Source organism: Artemia sp. Qi Xiang Cuo, chromosome 21, assembly GCF_049724085.1.
Source record: "Artemia sp. Qi Xiang Cuo chromosome 21, ASM4972408v1, whole genome shotgun sequence".
Lineage (NCBI taxonomy): Eukaryota > Metazoa > Arthropoda > Branchiopoda > Anostraca > Artemiidae > Artemia > Artemia sp. Qi Xiang Cuo.
Window position 1 is genome coordinate 5,507,781 of NC_142814.1, and position 23,997 is coordinate 5,531,777.

A 23,997-nucleotide genomic window follows, 5' to 3' on the forward strand; every position below is an offset into this window, starting at 1 on the left:
ACAGTCACAGTCACAAGTAGTCGTAGTCGAAGTCGCAAGTAGTAGCAATCACAAGTAGTCACAGTCACAGTCGCAAGTAGTCGCAGTCGAAGTCGCAAGTAGTCACAGTTGTAAACAGTCATAAGTAGGCATAGTCACAATTGCAAATAGTCACAGTCGTAGGTGGTAACTGTTGCAGTAGTAGTATTAGCTGTGGCCCTAAAAATTTCAAATTAATACCCTTATCCATTCCTATGATATTGAAAATGTGTCCTTTTGATAGTGTCGTTGGATGCATATAGTGCCGTTTGATTCAGTTCAGCATCCCTCTCAATATTCCCTAAAGTTTCACTTTAATACTCTTGGTCTATTTGGACACACCCAGGACTAAACATTCTCCTCTTTCCCAATGATAAATCCTATACATGAACAACTGTCAAACTGCATAATTTGCAACCCTTTCCCCGAGGGCTGGGGGGGGAGAAGGGTATGCCATACCCGGAGGCATTATTGTTAAACCTTTTAATTATGTTGAACAAAGTGGTTACTTAAATTTTTGAAAAGTGTTGCGGGGAGCCTTTGAACTGAAACGCCAAGGGGACTTTTCCCTCCTAGCACTTTATCCGCCTCAACATGTCATAAAAGTTTCAATTTGATACCCTTGTTCGTTCCTGAGATATTGCTGATATGCCCTTTTGACAACTTGCATGCACATAGTGTGTTTTGATTTTCTTCGACATTCCCCTCAGCATTTCCTGAAAGTAGTCGCAAGTAGAAGTGGTTTAAGTCGCAGTCACAGTTGCAATTAGTCATAGTCAGAGTCACAGTTGTAAATAGTCGTAGTTGCAGTCGCAGCAGTCGCAGTCGTAGTTGTAGTCGAAGTAGTAGTAGCACTAAAACCCTTAAAGTTCAACTCAATTATTTTGCTGATGACACGCATCTAACTGTTGCTGCAAAAACCGGGGAAATGCTTATACAGAATCTTCAGACTGGCATGTTAAACATTGAAACAATGGATGAGGGTTAACAGACATGCAAAATCCCATTTTGTAATGTATGGTAGAAGTAGCAATTACTACCCTTGGATTGACAAAATACAGTTCAGTGAAAATATTCTGCCTCGGGAAGTTTCGACAAAGTATCTAGGGGTGATTGTTGATGAGTGCCTTAACTTCAAAGAGCACATTTCATGTGTTAGTGGCAAGGTTGCAAGAAATGTTGGGATGATGAGGAAACTGAAGCACTTTGTTCCAAAAGATGTGATGAGATTGCTTTATTTTTCTTTTGTTCACCCATATCTTCTATATGGTTGTCTTGCGTGGTCAAGAGCGTTTTTAACTCACCTTCGTCCCCTTAGAAGTTCACAAAATAATGCCTTACGTGTTTGAACTGAAGATAATCATAATATGTCTGTTAGACATAGATATAATCAAGTAAATATATTACCAATTGCTGGATTATTCCATTTTTATAATGCTCTTTTTAGGTTTAAATATACACATGCGTTATTACCTGAGTGTTTTAGAGAAATGTTTACCAGTGGTGTTAATTTTCATAATTACTCGACTAGAGAATCAACACTAGTTCGGCGACCTCAGGTTATTACAAAACGATACGTTTTTTCCATTAGACCTGTTGGCCCTCAGGTGCGGAAACCATTACTTCAGGCAATTTCAACAATTGATGAGCTAAATGAATTTCGCAGTAAACTAATAGGACAGTGTTTGTCTACATAGGAGTTTTAATCCTTGCTGAGCGAATTTTCTCTCGAGTGATTGTGACACTTTTTTTTGGGAGAGCGACTAGGAGGTAGAAAAGAAGAATGATTGTTAATTTTGTGTCTTCGGTATGCAATTAGGTCGTGAAATTGTTAGAAATTAATTTATTTCGTTTATTTTTATTTGTTTATTTATTTTATATTATTTATTTTTTTGCCCTTTTTTGGGGGGGGGGGGGCTAAGGATGGCTGGTAGTAATTGTGTATGTAGGGTTTTGTAAAGGGTGATGTCTGCCCATACAAGTTTAATAAACTTTGGGTTTTGTTGTTAATGTGTTTTATTTTTTTTTAATAAAACTCTGTTTTTCTCTCAAAAATACCCTTAGCTGTTCATAAGATATTGTAGATACGTTCTTTTGATAACCTGGATGAACTTAGTTTCATTTGATTTAGTTCAGCATCCGAATCAACATTCACTGGATCAGACAGGACGCACCCAGGATCAAACATTCCCTCTTTCCCAGTTATAAATCCTGTACTGTATTTATAACCCTTATCCGAGGCCAGGGCATGACATCCCTGGAGGCATTTTTATTAGACCTTAAGACTACTTTGAACAAAATAGCTTTTTCGAAATTTTTAACAGTGTTGGGGGAAGGTACCTAAATGGAGTAAGGGGGGCTGTCTGCCCTCTGATGATCTTCCAAGATACTCCTCAACCTACCCTAGAAGTTTTAACTTAGTACCCTCAGCCGTTCCTAAGATACTGCTGATACGTCCTTTTGACAACAAGCATGCACGTAGTGTGCTTTGATTCTGTTCAGTATTCCCCTAAACATTTCTGGAAAATAATCTCAAGTAGAAATAGTTGCAATCACAAGTAGTTGTAGTCACAGTTGCGAATAGTCGCAGTCTTAAGTAATCTTAGTCACTGTCGCAAGTAGCCGCAGTCACAAGTAGCCGCAATTGTAGTAGCAGTGGAAGTGGTTCTGAAAGTTTGAAGCTAGTACCCCTAGACGTTCCTGAGATTCGACAGATATGCCTTTTTGGTAACCTGGATGTACATAGCGTCTTTTGACTTAGTTCAGCATCCCCGCCCTCAACATTCCCTGAAGTTTCATCTTAAGATCCTTAGCCTTTTTGAAGACCCAGGATACACTCCTTACGCTCTGCCACCCCTTCTTTTTTTATTTTTTTATTAAATTAAATAATCCTACCTCCTCTCTTCTCAGTGGCTATGCCACCCCTTCTATTCCCGGTGAAAATTTATAGGATATAATTTGCCTTTGCTTAAAATACCATAGAAAAAAAACAACACAGTAGGTTCGAGTCCTGACATGTTTTAACTGATTAAATGGCGGATCATATTTCTATTAGACTTGGTGGGGCCTCGCAGAGTGCCAGCCCTTCTATCACATTTGATAGCTCTTGTACGTTTTAATTGACATTTACTTGTGATTAACGCAACACCTTTTTGATTTTTACATAAACTTCTAACTGCATTAATCCTAGTCTGAATTTATGTGTAATAGGTATGTCATTATTCCTTATGCAAGGAACTATTCATTGTCTCAACAGTAGACCCACGGCATCTGCAGATCTTGTACTATTCATTAATTAAAGGCAACTCCCTTTTTTATAAAGGCGATCTCAGCGTGAGTTACGTTCGCACGTAATTTATATACTATTTCTTTGTTTTTCGGTATAACGTCTGAATACAAAATCAGATACCCTAAAGTTTATGAGGCATAGCCAAACAAGAATTTCCATTTCTTTCACACCGTATGGCTAACCAATTTTTTCGTTTTCAACTGCCTTCTGAGTCCATCTGCATCTTCAGTTGATACAGTTGCCCAGTGTTGACAGATGAAACGCATGTGCGCCATTGAGACGCTTTATGAAGTTATTATGCTTTGAAATCTGCAAATAAACATGTTTTTCAAAAAAAAAATTTCAAAATTTACCTCCAGCGATTTTTACTCGGAAAATCGGTACTACTTTGGTGATTTTTGCTCGAAAAGTGGCGTCTTCAGTGCATTTAGTTTTAGTGGCGGCGTCATCTCATGCCGGGTATCTTGCACCAATGCTGCCATCTACTTTAGGCTCTACTAAATATGTTTGGCAGAAGAAATATCCTAGATAAAATCAAAAGAAGCAAAATACATGAGAGGTAACTGAAAGTTACCAATGGCTACTTGTCGCAGCGTTTTTGTAGCTTTTCCTTGCTTTCCAAGATGTAAACTTTACCAATCACATTTGAGAGAAGCTGTCATGAGTTCCTCATCACTGGTTCAAAGCTGCAGCTGTGCTGGAGCAAGCAGCAAAACGGCAAGATACTTTTCCACTTGCAGGATACGCATAAAAATGTTGATCCTCCAGACATACAAGTTTTTGGTCTTGAGTCTTTCATATCGTATAAGAAGTTCGTCCTTTTGCCTCAGTTCAAGAATGCCCGTGTAAACCTTTTCAATGAAAGGGGGAACTTCAGAAATCGTTCCAGGAGGGTTGAGGTTTGGAAAAGAATATGTTCAGGATTTTCCCCCTTCAAATAGTCCACTTTAGTTTATTTATTGAAAAATTCATACTGAGCTAGAGAAAAACTACTGGAGACTTGAGGGTAAGGAGCAATTAATTTCTTGACCTCTATTTTATGCTATTAATTTAAGAAAAAAAGTTTTTCTTTCGAAATTAAAGTGCCAAGTTGAAATTAAAACGAACAATAATTACTACTTAGTGGATTACACAAGTACATCGACAAAACTAGCTTAAATAATCTTACTCCTCATATTTTCCAAAATCTGTGGAATTCTGAAACTAGTGGTTTATGCGTGGCTCTTTGGTGGGTGTAAAGAAGGAGGCTGTGAATAGGTTGGGATGGAGGAGGAGGGTGCAAAGCTGTGTTGGTCTCAGGCGTCTTGGTGCTGCGGTGAGTTGTTAGTAGTATTAGTAGTGGTTTACTTTATTAGCGATGGCCGAGGGCCGTGTTTCGCTCTCTGCTTGGTTGCAGCTATCACTGCATTTATGGAACTAAACATTTATATGAAAGAAGAGCACAAGTTGATAATGTTCAAGAATAACAAAAAAACAAAAGCACAAAGTAGCATTAAGAGAAAAAAAAAACACAACATAAAGAAAAAATCGATTCAGAGGAAAAAATAAAAATTCAAAAATATTTAAGCCATTCACATCCGGAAAAAAAAACAGAAAGAAAACATTTTGTTCTTTTAAAAATCCTTTTCTAGTCTATTTTTAAACTGCGGTAGGTGTTTTCTCACCAGAACTTCCAGCAGCTTCAGCTGGTTTTGAGGTACGAAAATCCTTATTTATGCAGAGGACATCAACGTGTCTTTACAAACTTATACAGAAGTTGACAACGATGAAAAATTTACACGAAAGAAGAAATACAAAATAAACGAAATTTACTTAATTCTTGCAAAAGACAACCCGAAGAAAGACAAAATCCTCACCTCTGTATGCCACACCGCCCATATTATCTTCCCTGACGATACCATCAATGCTCTCCATGAAATTTTCAGACGCTCTGGTGATGTACAATGTAATAATAATATAATAATATAAATTCATTATCCGCAAAAAGAAAAAAACAATAATATGGAGTACAAAAAATTGAAGAGAAAAGAAAAGCAAAAAACAACACAAAAACAACTTTAAATACTATAAGCAAGGAAATCTATCAACCAACTTCAGGAAGGAAAATTGCACGAAACAAAATTCATTATTCTCCCACATAAAGCATCAGTAATTTATTATTAATTTATTTGAGATAAACCTATCAACTAATTTATAATTAAAAATACTGCCCCATAAACCCCCTAATTTTAATCTTAGTTTATTCTGATATCTATCTTCGTAAATCCTTTCCTCTTAAGATCACTGAGGAACTGATCGGTAATGCCTCCTATTAAAAAGATCGAACCTCACTTCAAATCTTATACCTCATAATGCATTAAACAGGTACATATGGGGGAGAAGTACGTTTTGGTACTTGCCCAAGGCCGTATTTAGGGGTGGGGTTCTTAGGGTTTGAAGTCCTCCAAAAATTCTTGTCCGACTTGTAAAAACATAACAAAAATGCATATAAGCAAGTTTTTGATGCTTTTTAAAGTTTTTTTTAACCCCCCTCCAAAGAAAAATGCCCACCCCCCTCGAACAAAATCCTGGATACGCCCTTGCCCCCTAAATCTAATGCAATGTATCTCACTAAATTTTTCCCAAATGTTCCTATATATTTCGTAGAATTTGCATGTTTATTTTCTATTGAGTCCCCCTAAAAATTAATCAATACCAAAAGTTAGGGTTTTGTCACATACATATGCTAAGTGGAACACTTAATAGTCCATTTGTGAAACTTGTTTTTTTATTTCTTTCTTTTTTTCAGACTCTCTTTTTTGTTGACATATCCTTTACTTGACTTATTAATATTATTATACATTATTTCAGACCTAAGGCCGGAGTACATTGCTAAAATTAAGCCGAGAATCGCCAATTCCAAGTTTGGGCTGTCTTGCCATATAAGTCCTAGTCCAAAAAAGGGAACTAAGGTCAAATTTGTCTGGTACAAAACAAACAATCAGGGACTTCAGATGATCGTTAAACAAAGTAAAAAAGATGATGGAATGGATTTTATTAATCAAAAAAACTTCTTTACCTTCGGTGAATCGGTAAGTTTATTTCTGCAATTATGGCCATAATTGATCGGCCACTCAGATTTAAAAAATACTGAACAGGATTGAATCTATATATATGTAAAATATCATTACATTCGGTTAACCGGTAAGTCAATTTTTGCAATTAGTTGCTTACATTTGGCCACAATTGATTGGATCTCAGATTTGAAACATACTGAACAAGACTGAAGTTATATATATGAAAAATCTTTACATTCGCTTAACTGGTAAGTCGATTTATGCAATCAAATGCTTACGTTTGGCCACAATTGATTGGCTACTCAGAATTGAAACATAGAGAGAAAGACCAGTATTCCTGGCCTAGTATTCCACAATAAAGCATAGATAGATAGATAACTGTGTATTAAAGCCAAAAAATACGGCCATGAACACAAAAAGAGCACAAATATAATAAACTTTCATCGGCGATCATCATAAAAAACACAAATATAATGAACTTGTATCAGTCAACAGCAACAAACACTTAAATTAAACATACACCTAAAAACAAACACTTAATTTGCTTTTTAAAGCATATGACATTGTAGTATCTGATAAAGGAAAACGACAGGCAACACAAAAATAGAGGCTGCACGAGTTGAGTAATGGCTATTTTGAATCTTAATCATGGGTAATTGGGTTGTATTGTCATTAAGCAATAACATTGTGTTAAGGCTAAGATTGACTCTTGTGTTGTGTTATGGTATGACTTTGTTGTGTATTAGCCAGCGGTAGTTCTGGCATCTCTTGCGCTCGGGGCAAAATCTTTGATTAGCCAAAAATTTTCAGAGCAAGTTTTAACAAAATTTTCATTTATGAACAAAATCTTCTATTCATTTAATTCTGACTACTCTTACTGTAGGCTCTGCAAAATTGTTAATTATCTCATCACTAATAATTGTTTCTAGTTCTTCACATCCATGCTCATCAACTCTTGACCATCTAGTTGCTTCCGGCCCATAGTCGATCTGGGATACGCTATTATTTGTTTAATCCTTACTGGCCACCGACATTGCAATCGTTAATAATAATTGATAGGCAATTCTTACGTTTGCGAAGACCCCTTCATCTGCGCATTGCACAGTTAATTCTAACACATCTATAGGTTTCTTTAAGGAAATGTATCGGTATTGAATTATTTTTTTCATACCTTGGAGTTCGTGGAATAACTGAATGGGATCTAAATCATCGCAATATTTTTCACTAAGTTTAAGGCAATTCACTTTAATATCATCAACATTCATGCCATCTTGGAATAACTCTTCTGTAGTAAGCAAAAACCATTATTTGTTTTCAAATCTGAAAGTCTTTTGAAACGGTCACGGTTCTACAATTATTGGATCGACACTGACACCAATAGCTTTCCTAAGCCGGTCTGTTGGATTGAGTCCTCTTGCAAGACAAAATATCACAAAAAAAACACTAAATTAATAAAATTTGATTTAATTACTTTTATTTTCAAGGAATGGTGATGAAGATATAGAATATGAAACTTTCGGATTCAATTTGCTTATACTTACTACCAACTGCGCCTTCTACTTTATTTTGAAAAAAAAATCAAAAATCAAAATTGATTATAAATGTTGGATTATTTGTTTCGAATTTTGCGCCCTTGAAATTTCTGCTCCTGGGACAAGTTCCCCCTCTGCCCCCCCCCCCTAAAACCGCCTCTGGGTTGTTAAGATTTGGTAGTAGAGTTGCAAGTGGATCCATTATCCTGGAATCCTTGGATCCTGGGTATTGCTCAGAGGGATTGTAGACAATAGATTTGTAACACATTTTAAAAGTAAGCAAATAAAAGTAAATAAAATAGAAGAATAAAGTGAAAAATAAATAAAATAAAATAATAAAAAATAAAAAAAGGTAAAGTGAGTAAATAAATAAAATTAAATCAACTGAAATATATAAAGTTTTAAATGTTTGCATTTTGAAATAGATATGCTAACTAGAATTTAACTGGGAAGGGGGGGGGCGTCAAGGTTTTCTTTATTTCGAGGGGGGGTCTAAGTGTGTAAATCAGCAAACTTTTCTTGAATTTTGTAGAAATGTCAAGAAATTTCTATTAAAATAACTTTTTGTTTTCTGTTCACACTCTACACACGGGCTGGCTTTTAAGTTACCAGGCACCACAGTTAACGGTTGTCAATATTGGGAATTGTACTCAGACTATAGATAAGTTGCATAAACGGAGAAAAAGCTGGTTCGATTTCTGTGAATCAAAATTTAGTGATTTTATTTCCCGGTAATATCATTACCCAGATTAAAAGAACCAACAAAAATGGCAGTTCCTTTATCCTGATTGGTTGCTTTGTCATCCAGCTCGTCCCCTTACAACTATATCGGTAAATATTATTAGTTTAAACAGTTGTAAATACAGGCTGCATAGCAAAGGTATCTAAAGAGTAATGCACGTTTGTTTCAGAAATGGGACACATCACAGCGCCACAAAGGGACGTCGTCAGGGAAGGAACTAACGATATTCATTAATTTTTTAAAAGCGTCACTACTTGGCATTCAATCATATCAGACCTAAATGAAATGTTCTTTAAAGAAAGCTATTTTATTTAATTATTGAAGTTTACATCAATTTTAACTGTTAACTAATTGAAAGTTAAATTAACTGTTCGTGCAGCAATGGTTTGTTATTTATATTTTCTTTGTTTATTAAAGATTAGTTGTAAGTTTACTAATGAAGTAATGCGTAAAAAACACGAAAAAATAGGTCTCCTAGATTTCTATCAAATGTACGACCTGTCATCAGTAAAAATTCGCTATTGCGCACGCGCAAAGGAAGAGCCAAGGAGGAATGCGTGACACATGATTATGCCCGAAAAACCATCAATGGAGAAGATAGGAACGCGCATTACTGTATATATACCTTTACTGTGACGCTGTGACAGGCTGTTAGTCTGGTTTGCTGCTCGGTGCGCTGTATTAATAAAGCTGTATTATAATATACAGCTGTATTAATAATTCTGTATTAATAAAGAAAAATTACAAAGATGTTTGCGATGTTTTCTATTTTCGGCTACATTTTTCATACAATTCATAAAATTTTATGTCTTCGAGTCCCCTTGCTCGAAAGAAATTACCGCAAATATGCCTATTTTACCAGAATTTATTTAATACTGACCCATGAATTATATGTATTACGTATTTTAATTGTGTGTGCATTTGTATTAATTTTGAAAGCTCATTTTAACTAGCTAAATCCTTTTAGCTGATCTGTGAAGCTGAAATACTGAGCCGTCAAGCTGTTGCAAACGACATCCCCATCATAATTTCAAGTGAATCCTACACCGTCGGCATTACAATCAGCCCCAATAGGATAAACATAACAGAAGGACGTCAAACGCTTCCTGTTACTGTTACTACAACAGCGGCTCATATTTGTAGGGGAAGAAAAAGTGATTGTCTCATGACCTTTGTTGTCAAGGAAAAAAGTAAGTTGCTTATTTTCCAACAATTTCTTTTTCAAAAGATAAAATATTTCTTAGGTCAACAGCTTTGACCGTCTGCCAAATCCAGGAAAATATTAAATATAAACAAACAAACAAACAGTGTGTGTATGAACAAAAACAAACTCGGGAGCAACAATTTCAAAGGCATTCACTTACAATGGTGCCAATTTACAAAAAATATAGGGGGGAGGCAAAGCCGTATCTTGAGGGGGGAGTAACGAAGTCTTGCCCCCCCCTCTCTAAAGTTTTTTTCCGACTCGTAAAAACGTAACGAAAATGTATACAAATCTTTTTGATGTATTTTAAATTTTTTATGGACCCCCTCCCCCCGAACAAAATCTTGGATATGCCCTTGGGGGGTGAGGCAAGTATTTTTCATCATTTTTATTGATGAAGATGCAAAAAATACATTTGTCACACTCTAGGGGGGGGGGGAGGTAAGATCTTTTTCCAATTTTTCCAATACAAATAGCCCAAAAAGATTTTTTTTCCAAAACCTAAAGAGGCAATTGTTCCCTCCTCCCCACGTTACCTTATTTGCTTGTGGATAAAGCCGTAAGTAGAGCTTTTTGTCAGTCAAACCCTACAATCAATAAGTTCGAGCTCAAATTGAACATGGGAAATAACATCCAGGCTTGTATATGCCTAGGTAGAGCCGTTCTCAGGCAGGGAAGGCAATCAGGGTAGCTGTCCCGGGCAACGTGCCAGGGGGGCCCTGCAGCTTGGGGTTGCCAAATATGATAAAAATTATCACTTTGATTTGTCTTTATTGCTTGCATTTGATTCGGGATGGGAGCACTGTCATTAATTTTTCCCTAACCCTAGGCTGGGGAAATTTTTCCCTAGCCCTAGGAACGGGTCTGAGGCTAGGCTATAGCATAAACCTAGACAAAACGTCAAAACAACGGCCAGTAAGCCAAGATAGACTAACTGTCTGATAGCCTATTAACCTTAGAATTTGAACTATAATATATATATATATATATATATATATATATATATATATATATATATATATATATATATATATATATATATATATATATATATATATATATATGGTATATTTGAACTATAATACCATATATTTAAAATAGCTACTTTAGAATAAATCGTCACTTAAGGTTGTATCTCATATTTTTAGCTTTGGGGATAATTGCCAACAACCGCTTGCTATGTTGTTTTCTAAGGGAGGATCATCAGCAGGCAATGTAGAACAGAATGTCAAAGTGGGACTGGGCCAGCTCTGTTGGTCCTCCCTATGAGAACAGCTTAGAAAAGGTTTTGGCAATATTTCTGAAGTGTAAGTGTCAGATAGGATCTTTTGGTATGAAAATGCCAAAGCAAACGACTAGAAGGGCTTATTCACAAGACATTATATGCCTATGCCAGTTCGACATTCATACCCTGCCTTCCGAACTTCATTTGCCCTACTTCAATTATGAACTCCCTCGGTTCGCTTATATTTTAGCTGATGCATTCAGGAGGATATCTTCCTAAATTAACAGTTTGTAAATGGGTCAGAATGGAGATGCTTAAAGGCAACATCCTCTAACCTCCTCTAACCATCCTCTAGCCTCCTCTAAGTCCTCTCAATCTTCTAACCTCCTCTAAGTCCTTTCTCGTCTTGCTTTTAGAAATGCAAGAGTGGAAGGCCTTCAATGCCGAAATTTTAGTCGCCTTAGCTTCTTGGGATCAACCTTTGCTAGCAAAAACTAATAATAACAATAATCATAGCAATAATAATTATCGCGCATGCGCTGTCGGCTGCTGTTTTTTTTTTTGTTCTTTTTTGTCATCCTTTAGAATCATATTTACAGCATAACGCCTTTCAAATTATTGCTTATGGCCAATGCCACTAAGATTAACTCCCTGTTCAAATGACACTTTTTTAACATGGCGGACATAGTGGCACATTGGCGGACATGGCACATTGTGGACGTGTCCCCATTTCAGTACTGTTTTTGGACGTGGAGTCCCATCTCGTTTATCCGAAGGGACTTTTTGTAAGTCAAAAACGCTTATGTTAAAATTCCTAGTGGATTTTGTATCTCTTAAGTCCCATTTTCATCACACAACTCTATGTTCATCAGCTGCCACAGCCACAACTGGTGATTCACTCAACAACCACGCCGTCGCCAAGTATTACTAGCATTTTAAAATACTAGCGTTTTATAGTCTGGGTTAAATTACCTTCGTTGTTGGTCGATAATGCCTGGCGAGTCAGATTGAATCGGAAGAAACAAAATTACCAACTAGATTTTGCGTCATTTTTGTTTGCGATTTGATATGATTCTAACCGTCACTTGTATTCATTTTCGTGTATCATTACCACCGACTTTGGAATGCTCCAATGCCTTTGCCCTCTGAAATATCTAAAATACTCATTGGCATAATCATCATTGTATTCCTAAATTTGAAATTATAGGGTGGAAAATCAGCAACTTCAGTTGAATTAAGGAATCCTGTCGTGAATTCAATTCTTCCCTTCTCCTTATCCTTTACAGATGCTTAAAGAATAGGTTCCTTATTCAATTTTAATTTCCTGAAATACTGAATTCCACTATAGCATAATTATCCTGTTATTCTTTAGTTTCAAGTCATATTTTCGTTTGGAACTAACCATAAATTTCGTTGTGCAACATTTTCTTTTGCGGTTCAATGTGATTTTTGCTGTTTCTTCTTCCGTGCCTTTTTCTTTACTTGTTCAGAGCAGTTTGTCATCTTGTGTAATTTTGCATGCGCCATAGATACTAAACAAATCTGACCACTGCTGGTGGAAAACTGAAGTAACTTATGCTCTTTAAATGTAGTAAATATGACGTCACTCATATCATTTTTTTAAAATAAGGCTCTAAACGATTTTTCTCAAAATCGTTACCTATCTAGATCGTTTTTTTTTAGGCAATAAAATCGCAGGGTGCCAATTTTCCAAAACTGTATTACTCAATAATGCACTGTTTTACCCAAAAAGCTAAAATTACAATTTGTGAAACGCTACAAAGTGGCCAGAGAGAGGTTTTTTCTTCATTCTTTAATTCTAAATAATAGCCTAGGACATTCGGACAAAGTACTAAAAACATTACTCTTATAAATACTTATAATAATGAATTGACTGAAATCAGAAAAAAATTGTTTGGACTGATAAAAAAAAAATGATTTTGTAATTGAATTGAATACAAAACGAACAAAAATTTGTGTCATCTGGATCGTTAGCAAATTCCTTGCAACAGCCAGGATCGAACCGCAGCACCGACATTTTCCGAGCACGGCCTTATCCACTGCGCTGTTACAAGGCAGTTATTTGGGATATTTAGAGTATACTTGAAATACATAAGAGAGATAAGTAGCTCGTCTCTGAGAGAAAATGACATCAAATCCCAAAGAAGTAACTGTCATTGCAACCGTTATGTCGCTGTTTACTTTCGCATTTAAAGTAACAAGATTCGGAAAAAAAACCTAGTATTGGGGCTATTGAGAAGGCAACATGTTAAGAAAACAATTCCTACTTTATAATATGCAGACAAATTGTAGTTAACACATTTCGAAGTTTCTAATATACTTTACCTCTATTCCCCTTATGTGAAAATATATAGCCCGAATTTTGTATTTCCCATGTATTTTGCCATGCGTCACTCTTGTTTCAACCCGTGTACCTGTAGTTGAATCAACGCTGACTAAGTCAAAAAACGGAAAACGCATGGGAACTATACAACTTTGGCATTCAATTTCCGCATTAGGTGGGTTTGGGGGTAAGGTATAGTGGGAGCACCATCAATATGTGTTGACTAAAATTTGTCTTCATATTATAAAGTAAAATTTGCATTCTTAATATTTTTCCTTCTCAATAACCCTAGTTCTAGGCATATAGCCCAAATTTTGCTCTTTCGATACACATATTGTTTCTAAGCTTCCATTTCTTAGAGTTGTGGTCACTATTGGAACAGTGACTATTTACTTGAAGTCATGATTGTGACTGCTATAAGTTAAACGACCTCTATATGTTATTAAATATAAAAAACAAGTTTTTTTAACCGAAAGTAAGGAACGACGTTAAAACTTAAAACGAACAGAAGTTATTCCGTATATGAAAGGGGCTGTCCCCTCCTCAACGCTTCGCTCTTTACGCTAAAGTTTTTTATTGTTTTAAAAAATAAAGTTGTGAGACAGAGTCAAACTTTAGCGTAAAGAGTGAAGCGTTGAGGAGGGGACAGCCCCTTTCATATACGCATTAATTTCTGTTCGTTTTAAGTTTTAATGTCGCTCCTAACTTTCAGTTTAAAAAACTTGTTTTTTCTTATTTAATTTCCGATCGTTTTTTAGTTAATGCAGCTTTTATTTTGGCTCACCGTCATTGAATAAGTAAACAAAATTTGCATAAAAATTTACTTTTCCTTTGCTAAATGGATGTCTCTAAATTTGGTTATGACGTAATTTACAAATTAACTTACGTAACGAACTTCTATATTCGTATATTTTTCTTCTGGCAAAAAATACAAAGTTGCAGATTTTTGCAGATATGAGCTTGAAACCTATGTTATACGGTTTTCTGATACGCTGAATCTGACGGTGTGGTTTTCATTAAAATTCTTTCCCTTTTAGGGAAAGAATGTTTCCCCCCTCTTTAAAAAATCAGGTAAATTTTCTCAGGCTTGTAGCCTTTGATGAGTAATACTAAACTTAATAAAATTCCTATATTTAGAATAAGCATTATAAGCCCATTCTTTTGATACATTTATTGACATCAAAGTTCCGTTTTTAAAAGTTTCGATTACTATTGAGCCGTATCGCTTGTTTTTTTTTTATTGTTTTTTTTTTATTGCGTATATGTTATTAAGTATATGATGGGGTTATACCCTTAGTCAATACCACGCTCTTTACGTTAAAAGTTAAAACAAATTTTAATTCACAAACCCCTGAATCACAAAGTCCTTTTAATGAGAATACATAGCTCTTTTGAAAGCACTAAAAAAAACTGTAGCGTAAAGAGCGAAGTATTGACTTGGGGGAGAGCCCCCTCATATACGTAATAATTTATGTTCGTTTTAAGTTCTAATGTTGCTTCTTACTTTCAGTTGAAAAAATGTGTTTTTTTTATTTAATATCTGATCGTTTTTTAAATAATGCTTGGAAATCTGGCGCCCCCTTCATAGAAATGTCCCTTACCCCAAAGAAACATCCTCCACGGAAAGATTCTCCCGAGTAACCCCCTCCTCCATCCCCCCCCCACCAGAAAAAATTCTTCCTGAAAATGTCTGTATACTTCCCAATTACCAATACAATATGTAGGCAATGGGCAAAGTTCATAGCTTGTAGCCCTTCCCCCTGGAACTGTGGGGGATTAAGTCATCTTAAAAGACATATTTATTAGATTCTCGACAATGTTGAACAAAGTGGCAATCTCAAAATTTTAATTGGGTGACTTTGAGAAAAAAATGAGCTTGGGAGGGGGCCTAGTTGCCCTCCATTTTTTTTTGTCACTTAAAAAGGGCACCAGAACTTTTAATTTCCGTTCCAATGAGCCCTCCTACGATACTCTAGGAGCACTGGGTCAATACGATTACCCATGGGGAAAAGAAAAAAAAACAAAACAAACAAATAAACCCGCACCCGTGATCTTTCTTCTGGCAAAAAATGCAAAATTCCACATTTTTGTAGATAGGAGCTTGAAACCTCAACAGTAGGGTTCTCTGATACGCTGAATATGATGGTGTGAATTTCATTGAGGTTCTATAACTTTTAGGGGGTTTTTCCCTCTTTTTTCTAAAATCAGCCAAATTTTCTCAGGCGCGTAAATTTTGATGGGTAAGATTAAACTTGATGAAACTTATAAATCTGAAATCAGAATTAAAATCTGATTCTTTTGATGTATCTATTGGTACCAAAATTCCGTTTTTTAGAGTTTCGGTTACCATTGAGCCGGGTCGCTCCTTACTTACAGTTCGTTACCACGAACTGTTTGAAACAAATTTGGTTTTACGGATATTAAATGACAAAAACAATTTTTGTTCAAACTAATTAAAAAAAAATCCGAAAAAGAATTTATATAAGAAAATTAAAGGCCTTATTAAACTTAAGATAAGAATAAATATAAAAATACAATAACTAAAACTTAAAACGACTATAAATTACTAATAAAGTATAGATAAAACCCAAAACGAACAGAAATTAAATAAACAATCATAGCAAAAAAACATACAAAAGGTACTAATATAAATGAATAAATAAATCTTCAAACCATTGAAGTTTAATTTGAATATGCAAATGAAGCTTAAAACGATCACAAATATTTTGCTATTGAAGCATAAATGAAACTCAAAACGAACGGAAATTAAATAAACAATCATAGCAAAGAACCGTACAATATGTGCCAATAAATAAATCGTAAAACGAGTGAAACTTAAATGTACAAATCAAACTTGAAACGAAGAAAAATTACTACAAAGAAAAGTTTGGGTTTTGCCTCCTTCTCTCACTGTAAAAGTATAGAACCTACTGCGTCATTAAGGCGGGGGGGGGTGGTGGTTTCCGTTCACTTTTAACTCTTAAAACGGTAACTAGAACTTTCAATTTCTAATCAAATCATCCAGCTCTGTAGTTTATGTGACGACTCCTTATATAAAAACTATAGAAAACGTCGTGCCCATCCCAAATTAGGTCATTACTAGAAAGAGTGGGAATGGCTTACTTATGGAATGACGGTCTTGGTTCCCCTGATCTACCAACAAATTTAGTAAGCCAGGTACGATTTATCTTAGAGGGTCAAGAAATTCAGTGTTGGCAAGGGCTGGTTTTAAATTCTGCTACATTGAATCATTATAATCAGGTTAAACCTAGTTTTGGAGAGGAAATTTATTTTAAATTCAATTTACCGGCTATGATGGTATGTCGATGGATTCAGCTTAGGGCGAATTGCATTCCAATCCAGAGCAGACAAATGGTGTTCAGACAAATCCTGATGGTCGGTATGTGTGTCCTCTTTGTAGGGATGAGGACGAAGATTTGGACCATTTTCTCCGAAAGTGCCCGGTGCTCTCTGATTTAAGGGAAAATTACTTACATGGGATGGTTTTGCTGCTTCCAAATATTTGACAAAGTAGTAATCCAACCACAATATTTCGTATTGGTGCGTACATAGAAAAGGGATTAGAAAGAAGGAAATGTTTTTACAGTTAATTATTATTATTTATATGGAATTAAAGTTATTTTTTCGGTAATTTACCAGAAGGTATTTTTCACTATGTATCATGCTAATGTGTGTTTCGTAATTTGCTCTGTTGTAATTTTTCTATTTTTCATAATTTTTGTGTGTATATGGCTCTTGGGCTTTTGAAATACACGATCTATCTATACATCTATCTATATGCCCCCCTTGCATAGCTTACAACACTTGCCCCCGGTTTCTGAGGGCTTGTGTCAACCCCAAAGTTTTTGTTATTTTATTTTTAAACTGTTTTGAATAAAATGATTATCTCAAAATTATGATCGGACGCATTCGGGGAAAAAAGGGCCTTGCGGGGGGGGGGGGTTGGGGTGGGAGGTGAGGCCCAGTTGCCCTCTTATCACTTTTAACTTGAAAACGGCACTAGAAATTCTTAACTACAATCGATTGAGCCCCGAAGTTATTACTACCTTCCCTTCCATAAAAACCTTAAGTGCCCGGGGGCATAACTAACAACACTTGCCCCTGGCATTTGAGGGGGGGGGGGGAGATGTCTTATCCCTGGAGTTTTTGCTATATGGTTTTTGGTCTATTTTGAACAAAATGGCTACATAAAAAACTAGATTGGACGCATTTGGGGAAAAAGGGTTGGTGGGGGGGGGAGATCTACCTGCCACCGGATGGGTTTTGACTCTTAAAAGGGGAACTAAAACTTTGAATTTCTAATTATTCGAGTCTCCTCCGAAGTTTATACGACCACCTCTTCCATAAAACTTTATATGACCCCTGGGTACAAGTTATATTCCTTAGTTCCCCCGATTTATAGGGGGTGGGTTATTTTGATCCCGAAGTTTTTTTTATCTGATCGTTGGACTTTTCAAAAGAAAATGCCCTTCTGAAATTAATTGGATGCATTTAAGAAAAAGAGGATGGGTTTGTTTAGATGCCCTCCGATTACTTTTGACTCTTAAAAATGCGACTGAAATTTTTTTATTTCCAATTAAATTAGCTACCTCTGAAGTATATACGACCACTTCTTACATACAAACCTTATATGCCCCCGGGGCATAACTTAAAACACTTGCCACTGAGTTCTGAGGGCTGCGTTTACCCTGGAGTTCTTTTTTGTCTGATGGTTGAACTATTTTCAATAAAATGGCTTTCTCGTAATTTTTATCGGATGGGTTTGGAGAAAAAAGGGCGTGGGGGGGGGTAGCTAACATCAGATATCTTTTGACTCTTAAAAGTGAACTAGAGTTTTCAATCTCCAATCAAATGAACCCACTCTGAAGTTTATACGAGCACCCCTTCCATAAGAACCATATATGCCCCCAGAGCATAACTTAAAACGCCTGCTCCTGGGCCCTGGGGGTTTGTGTCAGAGGTTAGTTGACATCAAATCACTTTCGAATCTTAAAAGGGGAACTAGAAATTTCAATCTCTAATCATTTGAGTCCCCTTTGAAGTTTATACGACCGCCTCTTCCATAAAAACATCATGTGCCCCCGGGCATAAGTTACAATCCTTCCCACGGGTTTGGGGAGGGGGGTCGTAAACTGACCCCAAAGTTTTTGTATTTGATCGTTGAACTATTTTGAACAAAATGGTTATCTCAAAATTTTGAACGGATGCATTTGGGGAATAGGTGTGAATAGGGGGTATATGCCCGTCGATCACTTTTGATGACTCTTAAAAAGTTATCTAGAACTTTTAATTTCCATTCAAATGAGCCACCTCTAAGGTTTATACGACCACCGTAACATAAAACCTTATCTAACCCGGGGCATAGTTTACAACACATCCCCCGAGGCTCTGGGGGGTTGTGTCGGCCCCTGAGTTTTGTTATTTGATCTGTAAACTGTTTCGAACAAAACGACTATCTCAAAATTTTGATCGGATGTATTTGGGGGGAAAAGGACCTAGGGTGGGGGGGGAGGCTAGTTGCCCTCCGATCACTCTTGACTGTTAAAAAAGAGCTCTATAAATTTCGATTTACAATCGAATTAGCCCCCTCCGAAGTTTTTACGACCATCCCTTCCATTAAAACCTTATATACACCCCCAGGGTGTAATTTACAACACTTTCCCCCAGGTTATGGGGGGCTGTGTTACCCCTGGAGTTTTTGTTATATGATCTTTGGTTTATTTTGAACAAAATAGCTATATAGAAAATTGATCAGACGCATTTGGGGAAAAGAGGGTTGGGGGAGGGGCTAGTTGTCATTGCATAAATTTTGACTCTGAAAAACGGAACTGAAACTTTGAATTTCTAATCATTTGAGTCCCCTCCGAGGTTTCTACGACCACTCCTTGCATAGAAGTTTTATATACCCCTAGGGCATAAATCACAACCCTTCCGTGGATTTTTTTGGGCGGGGGGGGGGAGAAATGTTGACCCCAAAATTTTTGTTATCTGATCGTTGGACTATCTCAAACAAACTAGCAATCTCAAAAGTTTGATCAGATGCATTTGGAGAAAAAAGGGTGTGTATGTGAGGGGGGTTGCCCTTCGGTCCGTTTTTACTCATAAGAAGACAATTAGAACTTTTAATATCCAACAAATGAGCCACGTGTGTAGTTTGTAAGACCAACCATTACATAAAAATTTTATATGGTCCAGGGGAATATTTTAAAACACTTGCCCTCAGGCTCTGGGGTTTCTGTCGACACCGGAGTTTTTGTTATCTAATGTTTGAACTATTTTTAGCAAAATGGCTATCTCAAAAGCACTCTCTGAAGTTTATACGAGCACCCTTTCTATAAGAACCATATATGCCCCAGGGCATAACTTATAACGGCTGCCCCCGAACCCTGTGTAAATACTGGAGTTTTCGTTATCTCATCTTTGAACTATTTTAACAAAATGACTATCTCAAAATTTTTATCGGATGCATTTGGGGAAAATAGGGCGTGGGGAGGGGGGGGGCTAGTTTTCCTCCAATCACTTTAGGTTCTTAAAAAGAGCACTAGAACTTCCGATTTCCAGTCGAATGAGTCCTCCAAAGTTTATACGAACACGCCTTCCATATGAAGTGCCTCTGGGGAAAGAAATAAATAAATAATAAAACATAGGAGGCGTATGGCCTTTACTATAGGCGGCGCTACAGCATTGCCTCTGATGAAGAAAATAGTGACATTAAAGGTTTAAACGAACAGATATTACCCCGTATTTGAGGGAATGCCCCCCCTTGACCCCATGCTCTCTAAGCTAAGGTCTTATAATGGCATCCTGAAAAGATATATGAGTGCAACAAATGTGCCACTGATTCTCTTTCAAAACATTTCAAGTGAAACTTATACTGTTTAAAGCAAATGCACATCAGTCAGCTCTTTTATTCTTGTGATATTGTGGAAAATATCTTTTTATTCTATTTCAATTTGCCTTGTACTTGATTCACACACTTATGCTAAAGATTGAGGCGTAATACGTTTTTATTCTAGAGTCTGATCATTCGAACGTTTTGCTTCTAGAACGTTTTGTTTCTAGAGAGGGGTGTCATTTGAAGAGGGAGAGAACTTCTTTGAACCAGCCCTACAATTTGTTGTCCGTCCTAGATTTTGAAAAAAAATCGTTGGTTTGTATTTTCGCTATAAAAAAAAAATGCGTCTGTTTTAGTATCTTACTAGAAAATTTGAACGATAAAATTGCCTCCCCTATATTTTGAAAAATAAATTTCTCCCTCCTTCTTCTGTCATTTTTTTGAATTGACACCATTGTTTCTCTTCCTGTCTTTGGGATAAGATGTGTTTGAAAGTGAAATATGAAGTATGAAATGAATCTACTTTGGTCATTTTGAATGAATCAAATGACCAAGACATTGATTTCTATGAAGACATGGAAGCCTCCATGTGTTATTCAATAATAGCCATTAGCAAAATTACCGTATTATTCTTTAGTTTTCAGTCATAGGGCGGCAAATCAACAATTTCAATTTAATTAAGAAACTCTGTCTTAAATTAAATACCTCTTTTATGTTTATCCTTCACAGAATCATAAGTTTTATATGATTTGTATTCATCTGGTGATGGAAAATCTGAGCTGTAATTCCATTTACTTCTTTTTTGAGTGTCGTTCAAACAACGCGTTCCTTCATTCCACTGTAATTTAGGTTTTCTTCTCACCGTATATTTCGCTGTGCATTATTTTCGTTTGTGATTCAATGTGAATCTCATTTTAATGGTCTTCTAGATGGAGATCTCGTTCTTTATTTTCATTCATTACCTCAAACAATTTTGCCATGCCTTTTGCTTTAGCTGTTCGGGTTTAACCGTCATCTTGCATAATTTTGCATGCGTCATAGATACCTAAAACGATAAAATTACCCCTGGGTAAAAATGATGGGAGTTTCTCTTTAAATGCGTATGAATGTGATATCATTCATATAAAAAAAAAATTATTCAAAATTAAGGCTCTAAACGAATTTTCCCAGAGTCACGACCTATTTAGATTTTTTTCACTCCAGGAAAAGCTAGTCGGCCAATTTTCAGGAAAAATTGACGAGCTGTTTTCGAGATAAAATAGTCATGCATATATATACAATCATAGCTCGCTTAAAGAGAGCGAGCTATATACTTTACTCGGAGACCAGCTCGGTCTCCGAGTAAAGTATACCAATATACGAAGCAAAACAAGAATATAAATACATAAAATATTTAAAATAAATGAATAAAATACTCAGAAATGTATAAATATATGAAATATGTAACCACATAAAATAATTAAATAAAGCAAATTTGGGTATTCTTTTTTCAACAGTGTCGTAATATATTAACCCATATATTGATCACAAACACGAACCTTTCTTGACTAAGTAGTTTCAGGGGAAAAAATGAAGATAATTACGTCTCCATAATTTATTAATTATTGCTATTGGATAAAGTTCCGAAAGGAATAATATTTCCATAATAATAAGTGGGGGAGTTGACAATTCCCAAGAATTATGAAATACAAAAAAAAAAAAAAAATCAGTTTTTCCTAGATTTTTGTTCAAGCGTTGAATAAATTCATGAACTCGAATAGCTTCTTAACGATTTGACCTAGTCTCAAATTTATGGCAATAATCCGTGGAAAGCAATCAAATTGCCCAGCTGAATAGCCTGTAATATATGACCTTGTTTTTATCCGTTTTGGCTAAGCTCAATTCTTTGTCAAGGGGATTCCGAAAAATTAACCCATCCGTATTTCCTCTCAAGTTAAATCACAGATCTTATGTTTCAAGGAATATATTCACTGTCGCCGTATGAAATTCTAATTTTGCATATAGAATATAAATTTCTGAAGTATATAAGCCATTCACAGCCAATTTGTCAAACTTAAGATGCCAATTCATGGGGGAAATTGAAAAATAATATAGTTAATTTGCTGGTCGGCAAATTAGTTTGGAGATTAGAATATTGGAAACTATATATTGGAAGATTGGAATATTGGAAGAATATTGACAATGGTCATGTATGGTGCTGAAGCGTGGGCGATCCGAAAGTCGGAGGAGGACTTGCTAGATGTTTTCCAGAGAAGTTGCCTGGGGACTGTTTTGGGTACCTGACTGACTGACCTTATCTCAAACAGTAAGCTCTGGGAAAAATGGGGTTCAATCCAACTTGTTAGGGCTATTAGGAGAGAAAGGTTGAGATGGTTAGGGCACGTTCTGTGGATGAAGGATGACAGATTGCCGAAGATTGTCCTTTTCGGCCAACCGTCTAGGACTAAGCGGAAAGCAGGTCGTCCTTAGTTGGCGTGGGAGGATGTCGTAAGGAAAGATTCAAGGGAAATAGCAACTTCTTTGAAGGTTGTAAAGAGGGGGGCTTTTAATATGTTGGGATGGAGGAGGAGCTTGGGTAGCTGTTTTAGCCTTGGTGCTGCAGTGCATTGTTAGTAGTAGTAGTAGTAGTAGTAGTAGTAGTACTAGTAGTAGTAGCAGTAGTAGTAGTTGTAGTAGTAGTAGTAGTAGTAGTAGCAGTAGTAGTAGTAGTAGTAGTAGTAGTAGCAGTAGTACTTGTAGTAGTAGTAGTAGTAAACCTAGTTTTGGAGAAGAAATTGATTTCAAATTTAATTTACCGGGCAAGGTTTTATGTCGATGGATACACCTGAGAGAAAATTGCCTTTCAGTCCAGAACAGGCAAAAGGTATTGACTGAAAGAGTGTGATTTCCAAAAGGGGTATATATGCCCATTCTGTAAGGATATGATAATGATGATTTAGACCAGTTTCTTGGGGAGTGCTTGAGTAGAAGTGACCCTATAACTCGTGACGGGACTCCTTATATGGGCATAGAATACTGACGGGACTCCATATATGGGCATGGAATCCTTAGGGAGAACACGTTGTTAATGGGGTCAATGACCTCTTTTTCCAAGGTCGATTTATTTGTTGTTGTTGTTGTATGTGCACGCTCGAGGCGAATGTCAAGGTGTCCAGAAATTGTCAAGGTCAATGTTGTTGTTGTTGTTGTAAGTGCACGCTCTCAGCGAATGTTATGATCCAGAAATAGTATTTGTTGTTGTGGATAAAATTGTTCAATGTTATGAGTTTCCCGGAATTTGGAACACCTGTGCTGTCGACCACAATTCACCTATCGTGAATAAATAATTCCCCTTAGAAACAACAAATTAATTCCCCTTTCTTGACAGATCAATCAACCAATGACATCATCTGTCAGACTTTAAAAATTTTCGCATAGAAACGATTCTCCAGGAATAGATCCAAGTCATTAATGTCTTTGCCTCGGAAACAACTCTTTTGGTCGAACTCCAAAAGATATTAATAGCCAAAGGCCATGGAAACAATTCTCCAAGAAACATCTTAGCGATGATTTGTTTTAGCGCGGGAATCAGGTTTCTTATTAATTTGAAACGCATTAGCGCAGAGATGCCAAAAACAAAAGGAACACGCTGAATTACGTTTAGGGATTATTTGGGCGAAACTGTTTTAGACAGGTTATGGAACTATTTCGGCGAAACAGTTAGAGACATTTTAAAAGATGATTTTTGAAGA

General features: G+C 36.3%; 1 protein-coding gene across 2 annotated transcripts in view; it reads left to right on the forward strand.

Annotated features, from left to right (window-relative positions):
* The window catches only part of LOC148939181 (terminal nucleotidyltransferase 4B-like), a 585,918-nt gene that overhangs the window by 367,315 nt on the left and 194,606 nt on the right, over positions 1 to 23,997 (forward strand). For both annotated transcript variants that reach the window (XM_089107013.1, XM_089107012.1), the window contains 2 exons: positions 6,158 to 6,378; positions 9,605 to 9,827. In XM_089107013.1, the coding sequence (XP_088963139.1) occupies positions 6,158 to 6,378; positions 9,605 to 9,827 (444 nt within the window). The remainder of the gene's footprint in view (positions 1 to 6,157; positions 6,379 to 9,604; positions 9,828 to 23,997) is intronic.